This window comes from Rhinolophus sinicus, chromosome 1 (genome assembly GCF_057876585.1).
Source record: "Rhinolophus sinicus isolate RSI-liver-muscle chromosome 1, RSI-T2T, whole genome shotgun sequence".
NCBI classification, from domain to species: domain Eukaryota; kingdom Metazoa; phylum Chordata; class Mammalia; order Chiroptera; family Rhinolophidae; genus Rhinolophus; species Rhinolophus sinicus.
Window position 1 is genome coordinate 9,074,132 of NC_142501.1, and position 13,122 is coordinate 9,087,253.

General features: G+C 42.8%; 1 protein-coding gene across 10 annotated transcripts in view; it reads left to right on the forward strand.

Moving 5' to 3' along the window:
- MRTFA (myocardin related transcription factor A) overlaps positions 1 to 13,122 on the forward strand; it is a 176,782-nt gene that overhangs the window by 130,896 nt on the left and 32,764 nt on the right. For all 10 annotated transcript variants that reach the window (XM_074326439.2, XM_074326440.2, XM_074326441.2 and 7 more), the window contains one exon: positions 6,806 to 6,871. In XM_074326439.2, the coding sequence (XP_074182540.2) occupies positions 6,865 to 6,871 (7 nt within the window). In that variant the 5' untranslated portion in view covers positions 6,806 to 6,864. Of the gene's footprint in view, positions 1 to 6,805; positions 6,872 to 13,122 lie in introns of those variants that run through there.

Consider the following 13,122-nt stretch of genomic DNA (forward strand, 5'->3'; position numbering starts at 1 on the left):
ACATGGAAAGTGGTGCTTCAAACCTTAGTAACAATGTGTGACAACTTTCAACTTGTTTGGTGCAGTCAGTTGGGTGTGAGCTACGGTTGAGAGAGAAGGTGTGTTTTCAAGTGTGCCGTAAATCATCCTCCATCATGACAACGCTCTGTATCACACACCACTTCTGGTACAGCAATTTCTGTCAAATAAAAACATTATGGTCTGTCCTCATTCACCTTAGTCACCGTGTGACTTCTGGCTCTTTCCCAAAGTCAAAATGATTCAGGACATCGAGGCAGTCATCACAGCGCAACTAAAGACACTCACGAAAGAGGACTTTCAGAACTGCTTCAGAAAGTGGCAAGAACAATGGAGTAAGTGTGTTCGAAGTGAGGGGGAGTCTTTTGAGGAGGAGTAATGGCAATGTGTCTTTTACTGTAATAAATTTTTTTATTTAAACATTTGCCGTATTTTTTATCACATTTTGTATCCCTTTTGACACATTGCTCTTTAAGAATGTGTTGTTTAATTTCTACATATTTATGAATTTCCCAAAATTCCTTCTGTTGTTGGTTTCTAATTTAATTCCATTATGGTCAGTGAACATACTTGGTATGATTTTAATCCTTTTAAATTTATTGAGACTTGTATTATGGCCAGTATATCGTCTGTCCTGGAAGGATGGTCCACGTGTGCTTGAAAAGATGATGTTTTCTGCAGTTGCTGGGTGGAGTGTGTTGGTCAGGGCATCGGTATTCTTGTCGATTTTCTGCCTACTGTCCATTATTGAGAGTGAGGTAGATTGTGATTCATAAGGAGATAAGCAAAATAGTCCTTATTCTAAGTCGTTGAAGTTTAATTAAACACATCATGAAATTTAATTAAAATAAAATGGGGAAATCCTCTAGTATTGTATCTCAGGAGTGCCAGAAATGACATCTACTAATTTATTTTCTAGTATAGTCGGCCTTTTCATTTTAATATTTTGTTTTAGTGTGAGGGTCACTGGAAAACTGATGTTTTCAAACTTAACTCCAGTCAGGTCAGTCTTTCTGGCTAGCGGTTTCCTCCTCTGAAGTTTGAGAGCAGCCGTAGGTTAGAGTTGAGTATCGGAGGGAGGGGAAAAACAGATGTTTAAGAAGGCGTGTTTGCTTTTTGGTCTCCTCCAGCTTATAAACCACATTGATTTTCCTAATACAGTACTTTCTGAGTAGCATGTAACTTCTAGTCAAGGAGTACTTCTCTTATTTGTCAATAAGTTTGTTTTGGAGCCTTTTGTAACATAAATAGTCTGAAAAGCTGTGGCCAATTCATTCTCATTTGATTAGGTTTGATGTAAAGTTTCATATCCAAATTTACAGAAATTAGAAAAAGACTTGTCAGTGTTTCTGAGTTAGGGCTGATGTTAATGGAATGTCCCTGTAGTCACAGCCTTCCTTGAAGAGGTCTTACTGAGCTAAGGGGAATGCAGAGGGAGGGTTTCTGGTCTGTTGCTGTCATTTTCACACCGGTCCCCTGTCCTGTTCTTCTCTACTTCCCTCTCCTTGTTCTAGCAGCCTTGGTGGAATCAGTCATGGATAATTATGAATAAAGTAGGAACAACCTACTGAGCTGCGCAGCTCCCTTTCCAGTGAAATTCAGGACTACCAACCAGTGGAAGCCGCAGAGCTGGGCTTGGGAACACACCATTTATTTTGACTGATTGTTTGATTTGTCCAGTTCTTGGGCATTACCGTTCGAATGCCATCAACATACTTCCATGGTCTTACAGGGCAGAAATATGTGAAGTTCATTCCTTTGCTTTGGTTTCCTAAGTAGCCAGTTATTCAAATAACAACCTATCGCCTTTGTTTGAAACAGGTGGAAAACTTGATAATTTCCACGGGAAGTGGAGATCCCAGTGTCCCCCAATTTATAGTGCAGTTTCTTTTCTTTTTATTCCAATCCTTTTCTGGCAGGAAACTCAGTTGGTTCACCATCCATCAGTTTTAAAAACATCTGTTTTATTATCTATATATAGGTTGGTTTGCACAGACCCATTTCAAAACAGTTGATATATTAATTTTGTGGAATTCAGTAAGTGAAAGTATAAACACTCATGCTTGTACACAAATAGGTATTTTTGTTTTGTTTTTATTGACTTGGGGAGCAGAGAGGAAAATCTAAATGTTGAGAGATTAATAGAGAGATGTTGTCAAATTCTTACATTTTTGAATCTCCTTGGTCTAACACTGTGAAAATAATCATTTGAACTAGTGTTAGGTATTTCTTGGTGAGGGTGGTTGTGCATTAAAAAGGCACTCCTGATTTGGGTGCCTTTTGCAGTGAATACAGAACATATGGCTCTTAGTATTATTTACTGAAAGTGAGTTATTAAATGATTTCTTCTAAAATGAATAATCCCTAAGGTCAGAAACATAAAAGCATTTTTTTAGAGTGTTTAGAATTGAGAGGAATTAGATAGACAAAGGAAAGAGGATAGTCATATAAATATCCATTTCTTTGTCAATGAAGGTCTTAGAAGGATCATTGTATATATACACAGGCAAACAGATAAACTACAAAATAAAGCATAGGTGGACTACCATAATTTTAGGCTTACTGCTTAGGTCTTTTTTCCCCTCCTCCTTATAAAGATTGTTGGAGTTAGTAGGAGAGGGTTCTGCAATGTGTAAAACAGTACAGACCTACAATCAAGTTGTAGCAATACTCGAGATAACACTGATGGAGGGCAGTTCTGTTACTGGAGTGGAGAACTTGGTCAGATTTCAGATTAGCATGGAATTTGGAGTCAGCTGCTGAGAGGGGCAGGATGGAATTTTCAAATAACTTTAATTTCATTTCGTTTTTGATATGGAAAAGGTTTATTAGGTAAATTTTCCTCTTTGAACTAGAGCTGTTTAAAGATAAAAGCTAAAAAAGACCTTTACTCTCCATAAAAAACTTGAATCACTGACTTAAAGTTTTGACTTCATGAAGCACGAAGTTTTCAATCAAGAAGCTTGCTTAATTAATACATTCCTATGGCCCTATCTATATGTGGTTTCTTAGGAGGGCTGCTAATTGGCTATCATAGTTTTCATTAGTTCCTGTTTCTTTGAAGTGTTCAGACTTGTTGAATTACATTAGATTTCCTATTCTCTGAAATCAAATTAATTTATTCAGTCACTTTCTAATAGCTTACCTTACATTGGGCCTTAGAAACATTATAGAAGTTGACAGATATTTGTCCTTTTATCCTGCCCGGCCCTTCTCTTTCCTCCAAGGAGACACATGCGATAGTTGGAAGTGCCCAACTTTTAGAGTCACAGATACCTGGGTGTGAATTTGTGAGCAATGTGACCTAAGGCAAAATTTCAAAAATTTAAAAATCCTAAGTTTCCTCATTTGTAAAGTGGAGATAGTAATAACTGTATCCTCACAGGCCTTTTTTGGGGGTGGGGGTGGGGGTTACATAAGTTTAAAAGCATGTCAGTCACTTAACATAGGGCTGACACAGCAACACTAGTTGACTTCTGTTATTATTTGTATTTTATTATAATTATTGTTGCTGATCTATGGTTATAATTTATTCTGGAATCAAGTTTCTAGATTAATTTAGATTTATTTTACTGAAGTTGATCACCCAGGCCTGATCCTTTGACCCTGGCCTGAACCATCTCTTTTCCTCAGTCCTTTTGTTTCTCTCCTCAGAGAAAGAACCTAGGTCGTCACATTCCATGTCTGTTATCTTAGCAGCACAGGCTCCAGAGAAGCAGGGAAGTGAGGAGCCCAGGGTCTGGAATCAGAATGCTTGGGTTCAAATCCTGTTACACCTCTTATTAGTGGGATAACCTTAGGTAAATTACTTAATTTCTCTGGACCTCACTTTCCTTACCTGTAAAATAGGAATAACACCTGTCTGTCTCCATAGGGGGATTATGAAAAGTAAATGAGTTAAAACATGAAAGTACGCAGAATGGTGTCTGGCACAGAGCGTATGTTCTATAAATGTTAGCTAATAGTGTGGTTATTGCTGTTTGTATCTCTTTTATTATGCAAAGCTTTGTTGTCTTATTTTTCTCCCCCTTTCTTCCTTCTCACGCCACCCACTCTGGTTCAAGCCGTTGTTTCTCAGTCTAGTTGTGTAGGACACAGCTCCCTGGCCCATGCTGGTGTTACGAGCCTTGCGCTGCCCCCGGCTGGGGCAGTTGGTTGCCAGGTGTCGGTCGGCTGCTCACGGCAGCTCACAGCAGCTCTCGCCGGCTGCCGGCTGCTCACGCTGGCCACTGGCCACTCATGGCAGCATACCGTAGCCCACGGCAGTACATAGCAGCCCACGGCAGCTCACGCTGGCTGCTGGACACTCACACTGGCCACCGGCCGCTCATGGCAGCACACAGCAGCCCGCAGCAGCTCACACCAACTTCCGGCTGCTCACAGCAGCCCAGCTCCGGGGAGAGTTGCAGGTCACAATCCCAGCTGTAGAGGGCGCAACTCGCTGGCCCATGTGGGAATCGAACTGGCAGCCTTCGGCGTTAGGAGTACAGCACTCCAACCTCCTGAGCCACTGGGTCAGCCCAAAGCTTTGTTTTCAACAGTGCTAATTTGTAAAAAGAGAAAGAAAAATATGATCATAGTCATAATCTCGTGATTAGATTTCTTAGACTGTATGTATCCTCATTTTGAGATCCAGTTCAATTCAAGAAACAATTATTAAGTACCTACTGTGTATTTAGTGCTATGGGGAGGCATACATTAATAAGATATAGTCCTTGCCCTCCAGGAGTTTGTGAAATGGTAGGCAAGAGAAGATACATTCGGGGTTAAGTATTACACAGGGCAAACTGTTACTGTACTTTTTATATCAGATAAAAGGTAGCTCACAGGAGGCCTAGAGTAATTCTGAATGCTGGGGAGAGAATCAGAAAGGTCAGGCGAAGAGGCATTTCCAGGTGAAGTGAATAAGGAGTTGGGAAGGTACATGGTACTCAAGGAAGAGTCAATTGGACAGCCTTAATTGGGGTGACTTAGAATGGGACACAGCTCCAGGAAGGATGCAAGTCAGTGAGCTGTCACTGCAACGTGGGGAAACGTGTGCAGTAAACTTGATAAAATAGGAGAGTGAGGAGGCGGAGGAGAGGAAGTTAGCTCAAAAATGTTCCTATTAGTACTGAGGAGAGGATGTGGTACCATTAAAGAGGAAAAGGATGGGAAGTGGATTAGGTTTTTAGGAGAAAGACAGGTTCCACTTTGGACCTGCTGAATTTGAGAGATAGGAGCTTAGTTGTGGGTCTGCCATTCTTGGAGGCCTTCTTAAAAACTGCTCTGTGGATGGAAAAGGCAGATAGTAAGGTAATATGATTCCTAATAGATGCAATTCCCCTCAGGTGTGACTTGCAGGGACCTTATCATTGAAGACTTAGCATATAAAGGGACTTTCTTTGGCCATGGGAGCCTCCTAACCCTCTTTTTCTGAACATTTTCTCACATAGCCTCTGAATGCAGGCCATGGTATACAGTGGTAATACCTGGTAGGTGTCATTGGCATTTGAAATAGAGAGCGTTGACTTTTAACTTTAAAAAAATCCCTATGAGGGCCGGCCCAGTGGCTCAGGTGGTTGGAGCTCCGTGCTCCTAATGCCGAAGGCTGCCAGTTCGATTCCCACATGGGCCAGCGAGTTACACCCTCCGCAACTAGAATGAAGTCAGTGAGCTGCTGCTGAGCTCCCAGGTGGCCAGATGGCTCAGTTGGTTGGAGCGCGGGCTCTCAACCACAAGGTTGCCAGTTTGACTCCCCGACTCCCACAAGGGATGGTGGCCTGTGCCCCCCGCAACTAAGATTGGACACAGCACCTTGAGCTGAGGTGCCGCTGAGCTCCCGGATGGCTCAGTTGGTTGGAGCGTGTCCTCTCAACCACAAGGTTGTCGATTCAGCTCCCGCAAGGGATGGTGGGCTGCGCCCCCTGCAACTAGCAACGGGCAACTGGACCTGGAGCTGAGCTGCACCCTTCACAACTAAGATTGAAAAGACAACAACTTGACTTGGAAAAAGTCCTGGAAGTACACAGTTTCCCAATAAAGTCCTGTTCCCCTTCCCCAATAAAATCTTTAAAAAAAAACAAAAAAACTCCCTATGAAATTGTTTCATTAAGTGGTGTTGCCAGAGTGGAAATAGGTGAAAGACCTGTCCCCGTCCCCTTGCCCGGATGTGCTTTGAATCTTTGAATCATCTAGTTTGGTTGTTTCACCTCAACACAAAAAGGCTCTAAGTGAAGAAGAGGAAGAAAAGAGTTAACACTAGGGGTACAATATTTTCTGGTCCAGAGAAATGAAAAATAGATAAGAAAAATAGATAAGATTTTTAGATACAGGTAAAAAGATTTTACAAATAACCGATACTTCCTGATCTATGTGAATAGCTGTATCATTCACTATACTTATGGTGGTAAATATTTGCTACCAGGAAGAAAATGTAGAACACCTAGGAAGCTTTTTCTGCTGGGTGGTAGTCCTCATTATATTTTCTTCGAGTTAAGCATTTGTGTTTTTTGAGCTTTAGAAGGAGGACAGTGTTGTAGGAGGTTTTGAGCAAGAGGCAAGAGTTTGGTACTTTGTGGATTGTTATCGCCCTGCAAGACCCTTCGCAACTTCCTCTCGCCGCCCACAGCAGAATACGGAAACCCTGCTGTATCGGGCCACTTCTGCAATTACAGTTACAATTCACAGGGATCCTGTCACACTACACCTTTCTGTTTTGAGACTTTCTTTGTGTTTGAAAATGTGTCTTTTGTGGTGGAATGCTCGACTGAGCCCTCACCTCCCCTCTCTCTTTGCTGCCCTGCAGTGCTGCAGTTGAAGCTCCAGCAGCGCCGGACGCGGGAAGAACTGGTGAGCCAAGGGATCATGCCGCGTAAGTACCTCTCGCTCCTCCAGCATTCGCTAGAGTTGCTCTTAGGGCATGGCTGTGTGGGTACCCATTGTGCGCTGGAAGGCATCCAACAGAAAACAGGGCGACAGGTTTCATCCTTCACTCTTTGTGCTTTTCCAAGTTCAGGGACTCTCAGTCACTAATAGTGAAGATAAACTGCCCTCATTGATCAAGTTCAGTGAGACAAACAGCAGTAGGTTTAACAGTGCCTTTGAATCATCCTTAGCTGTGGAATTGTACCTTTCAAAGGGCTTCTACGCCCTGTTACACTTCCCTTTGTAGGAGGAGCAGATCTTGAGCTGGGGTGTTGTGAGGAAGAACCCACTTCATGCTTATGATTTGCCTTAGTGTTCAACTTCTTGGGACGAGAAAACCCTTTTCCACCTGGTATTTTGAATCAGCTGCAGTTTTATTTAGAGTGAGATCCTCAGATATCCCCAGGCTGGCCTGGGTGTGAGTGTGCTTGAATGCAGGCTAAGATGGGATGTCACAGAGCTGGCCATAGCGGGTGCAGCACTGCCTCACTTAGAGAGAAATGAAACCGACCTTGGAATCTGTTAGAAGAGTAAGAAAATGTGTTTCTAATACCAACAGCATTCCAAACTGAGTGGAAACGAGCCAGCAAGATTTTGCTCTTTTTGACTTTGTTTTTAAGTCAACAGCAGAGAGCTTAGGCTCTCCCTCTTCTTTCTCTTGTCTTTGTATGTTATCACTACTTGGATACACCCTAATGAAGTAAAAAAAAGAAATTGTACAACAACTCCTAACTTCATAGTGGGAAAACTGATGTTTTTCACCTTAACTCAGTGCCTGCTGACCGACTGTCACTGTATTTTCCTAATTCTCATTCATTCAAAATATTTGAGTACGTAGTATGTGCCCACTGATACAGCAAGATACATCCAGCTCCTGTTTTAGTTTTATATTTAGAAGGAGAATACTGATAATAAACAAGGGGACAAATAAATAGACAAGATAATTTCAGAGTATGGTAAGTGCTATGAAGTAAACTAACTGGTTGGTGTGTTAATAAGTCATAGGAATGACATGGGGTCAGTTTGGATAAGATGACCAAGAAAGGCCTCCCTGCACAGGAAATATTTGAGCTGAGATCTGAAGGATGAGGGAGAGTCAGCCATTCAGAAGTAGGAAAAGGGCCCGGGGAGAAGGAAAAGCGAGTGTGAGGGCCCAGTGCAGGAAGAGCCTGCCGTGTTTGAAAACCTCAAGGCAGCCAGTGTGGCCGGGGCCTGGTACGTGAGAGGAGAGCAGGGGCAGGTTAAGATTGCTGAGGCAGGCGGGGCCAGAACGAGGCCCTTATTTTAGGTACCATGGGAAGCCATTGGAAGCTTTTAAGCAAGTCAGGATGGGATTTGCTTTATGTCATTGTAATGGCAGGTCCATGTCTAAGAGCTAGAACCGTATAGCAAGTATACTGCGCCTGAGCTCTGTTTTTATCCTGAGCATCAGCCAGGGGACTTAAGTCTCAAATTCATCTTTTTGTTTACTGCAATTAACTACCAAGCCATTTACCTACATTGTGCTGTCGTCTTTTCTGGCTCTCCAGTGAAGGATTCCCCACCCCCAACCCTAAAGTGTCAGAGCAGATGGCTTGTACAACGGATCGGTAATGTGATGAGGTAGAGAGGGCAGTGTGCTTTACAGAACCCTCCAGCTCTGCCAATCTGCAAACTTTGGTAGGGGAACAAGTTACCGAGAGTCTCATCTACTTGTCCCTCTCACTAAGGGTGTCATGTGTTTAGCATCTACCTTGTACCCAGGGCAGTCCTAGATGCTGTAGAGATTAAAGAAACACAAGGCATGGTAACTGCCCTCAAGACATTTAACATTTTATCTGGGTAGCTAAAATTGACCCAAATACAAAATGAAGAGCAAATCAATGCTGACCCGTGGGGAGCCGACGCTAATTACAGTGTTAGTTCTGAGAGCATAACGCTGCTTCTGGGGGTCTGTAATATGTTCGGGGTCTCAAAGCCATGCAGAAGTGCCCTGCACTCTTCTTCCTGTCTTCATTTGATCGCAGGGGTCACTGGCGATCACTGTTTAATAGGATTTATGAGTACAGCCTCCTTGCTTAGTATTCCATGTTGTTGAGACAGATGATGCTTCAGTTATTGCAGTTATTTGCTTATATGTTTGTCTCTCCAACTAGACTGTAAGTTCCTGGAGAAACTGTCTTATGTATATTTCTGTCTCCAGTGCCTGGCACTGAAGGAATGAATGAAGACAACCAATTGTAAAGTATGTGTGGTGTGGGGGGTGTGTGTGACAGATAGAAAAGGTACCCCAGCCCTTAAAGAGCAGAGCAGATGGCCTGTACAGTGGATGGGTAATGTGATGAGACGGGGTGGGGGGGGGAGAACACTTTACAGAACACTCCAGCTCTGAACTCCAGAACAGTGCTGCAAACTTGTGGGATTTCTGGGCATGGAATTTGAAACAACATTCCTGTTGTGTCAGGAGCCTAGGTTCTAAAATGTTCCGAATATCTAATTGTGTACTTTGGGGTGTTCTCTGTATCTGTGAACTGAGAATAATTGCCCTTCCTATAGGGACAGAGACGACCTGCTCCTATGAGAATACTGCACCTTCCCTCCTAGCAAGAGCTGCCTTCACCTATGGACCCAGATTGGGCTTCCTGCTTTTCTAGTGAAGGAAGTAGGTGGCGAACTCTTAGCACATGAGAGAGAATGTCGAGGCCTGGGAAATGCTCTGCTCACCTACATACCTGGCGGTACACACATCGGGGTCCTGAGTTCCCAAAGAGGAGGCCCATTTTCTGGCAGCCCCCCCGCACTGTAGACAAGCCTACTTCCTCACCACATCCTGTGGCCACTCCCCCCAGCTCCTATAGTAATCTCCAGTACTCACCTCCCCGACATCCCCACCACCTGTCATCTTCCACCAACCCCATTTCTCACCCTCCACTCCACGTCTTTCAAGGAAAATATGAGCAGTGGTGGGGGCAAATCGTAAATGACCCCCAAGTTGTTGACGATTGGAGATTTGGAGACCTGAAAAAGTAATACATGATTTGAAGTGTCCACTTCCCATTCCTGAGGAGTTTCAGAAAAGTGCCTTTATGTTTAAGTTTGTTGTACAATTTAGGAAGCAGGTGGGGCCCTCGAACTGGGGAAGAGGAGCAGTGTTGTCATGGCTTTATTCTGCCTCATCATGTGTGTGTTTATATCGTTTATCAAATCCTTCTCGTCCCAGTCTGTCTTCTCTCTGTGGGAAGAAAGCCCCACCCATGTCATTTCCCAGAATGTTCACACAGTTCCCACGCGGACTGGCTTGCATTCTGACGTCACAGGGTGCAGTGTCTTCAGTGGCTCTCTTGCCTTCAGGGTTGTTCATGTGTTAGCATATCATTCAGAGTTGAAGGGAGGCCTTTCCATAAAGTTCAGGGGATTAAAGACTGTCCCAATCCCTACACACGTCTCTCTGCTGCTTGAAAAGCTCTGTTCATGGCATCTAAACCATGGGGTACAGAAGTTGATTTCTGATGTATTTTTAAACAGGATCATGTCCCAGAATCCTTCATTCTCATCATGTAAACATATGTCTCATTTAACACCACTTAAACCCTACCAAATACAGAGTGCCAGAGAGCAAAGGATTACATATTCCAGGCCCTAAGCTTTCTTTAACGATGGCCGAAGCTCTGCATGTCTCGAGGGAGAGGAGAGATGGTGCAGACAGGAAGTTGGTGTTTAAGTCCAAAGATGAAGACCAGGAATGCTGCTGTATCCAGAATGACGCCCCATAGAAGAGATGGGTCACGTGTGATGCACTTTGTTCTCAAATAAATCTTCCGCCACAGCCTTTCTCTTTGACATTTAAAGGTGCACAAGGTTATGAGGTTAAGGTGAAAATTAAGAAAAATGTTCTGGCAGTGAAAGTTGCTGCATTGGAATAACCTTTTAAAGGAAAACCTGGAAGTTCTTCTGACCCAGACAAATGAGAAAACTCTCCTGTAATCTTTCTGGATATGAGAGAAGAACCTTGTTTGTCTCTTCTTCCTCCACCTTTTGTTATTCGGTTGTGAATCCTTGAGAAAAGCACAGAGTAGCATGTTTTAATGCTGCAGTTAACCTGCAGTTTATTTTTCCCCAAGTGCACATAGTAGGAAAACCTTAGACCTTGGCAAGCACGTGAAGAAATCATTATTTTTGTCTTACAGATACTCTAAGGACCTTGCTCTGTTTCTAGAATGAGCTTGTTTTTTCATTTTAAATAGTGTTTCTATGCACCCAGCCAGTGTCAATGGTAACACCTCTGAATGGTTGGCAGAATCCAAAGGGCGAGGGCAGCCATGTAGTGTCCATCCACAGGCCTGTCCAAAGTACTGGCCCCTGAAAGGTGCTCAGATAGGTTGCTAAGTGAAAAAGCGACCGCTGGCCAGCTAGTTTTGACTTGTTCATAGGTCTAAGCGGGCCCTATGTATCTCATGTTGAAACTGGAGTCACTTCATGTCATGAGTTTACACAGCTCTGTATTTTTAATAAGCTTTGCCACGTCTTGACTCCCTCACCCTTCAGTTCTACAGTTTGATCCCTTTGCTTCAGCTGTCAGTGTTAGCTAGGTGGTCTGCACAGACGGTGGCCCAGCTGTAGCACTATAGTTAATCTAAGCTGTCGTTTATGGGGCCCATGTTAGCGGCACATCTGTTCATCTGACTATAGCAGCCTCTACACACCAAGAAGAAATTTATTCTAAACTCGGAAAGAGGTTATTTAATGGCTGTCAGGATTTATTACTATGATCCCTTTTCCTCTGAAGCTAAAATTCTTCCTAATAATAGTTTTGTTATTTGTAACTTGGGGGAATTATTACTTATATTACTCTTCACCAAATGTACAAACTGAGTTTCAAGATTCTCTTTCCTGAGTACATATGGATCAAATCTGCGTTGGTAAAGATCTTTTAAAATCTTGATGTTTTTGTAATCTCTAAAAAGGTAAACCAACCTCCTGAAGTGTCAGTTTCTTATCATTAGAAAGAGGCTGTGATTTAACTTTGTCACTACCAGCCCATCTTTATTAAGGACTGGGGTGCCATGGGGTCTTTTCCCCAAGTTACCACGAGTTCAGACGAATAGCCTGTAGACCGCTACTATCAGCAGTAAAGAGTAATGTTCTGTAACTCTGGGCGCATGCTGTCCAGGGCCTGAAATGAGACCAGCTTGAGTGAGGAGCTGAATTTTTAATCTAGTTTAATTTTAATTAATTTAAATGGTCACATGTGGTTGGTGGCTAGTTTATTAGACAGTGGAGTTTTAGACCTCACTCTATCACTTAGGAGCAAGGCGACTTTGGGCAACTCAATTAACTTTTCTGAACTCAACTTCAGCCTTTATAATATGGGTAATAACCCATCTTACCTACCCCACAGTTAGTTTAGACATAGTGAGATGACGTGTTGTTTATGCTTTTGAAATATAAGCATTGTTATTGTCGTTAGCATTAGCTTGGATCTGCCCTCTTGTGAATCTGAAAGCAGCTTTTAGTATTGTATACATATTCATTTCTGTCATAACCAGTGTTTGGGAACAGGAGCTATTTTTCAATAAATAAAATCCTCCTTAATTCTACTTTCCTCCCTACCTGTGCATCCAAAAACAATTACTGAAAATTGTTAAGAGTCAAAGAACCACCAACCAACATGGCGTTCTCTTAAGATTGTTCCCCTTTGGTCTTGTAGTGATAGGACGGTCATTTTATTAGCTTGCCCTCTCCATGGTAGTGGATGTTTTCTGTTTAACCTCTCTTAAAACAAACAGAACAGTTAAAAAATGGCTGGATTAGAAATAGTGTTTTTTTGTTTCTCGGCAACTTGCCAAGAGACAGAAATGTGCATCTGTGAGGATACAGGGGTGACTCTAGAGCAGGTGAGATGGTCTGCTTTGAGGCAGAACTGCCTTTAAAAAAAAAAAAAAAAAAACTTACAAAGATTTAAGATGACAAAATTGTAGGCTTCATGGAAATACTTTTGCTTTGCTTTTAAGTGTTAAAATGTCGGAGACACACGTCTCAACGGATACTTTGTAAATTATAAGTTTGGGGGGAAAAAAATTATAAGTTTGGTTGGGGGCTAGGGTGAAGGCAGATCCTTACCTGGGCCTGGTCATAGCCCATTTGCTCCAGTCCACTTGGAAGTTGCTAGAAGCTCTGTGTGGTAGTCTCTGAACCGCTGTCCTGTGAACCCAAGAAGTT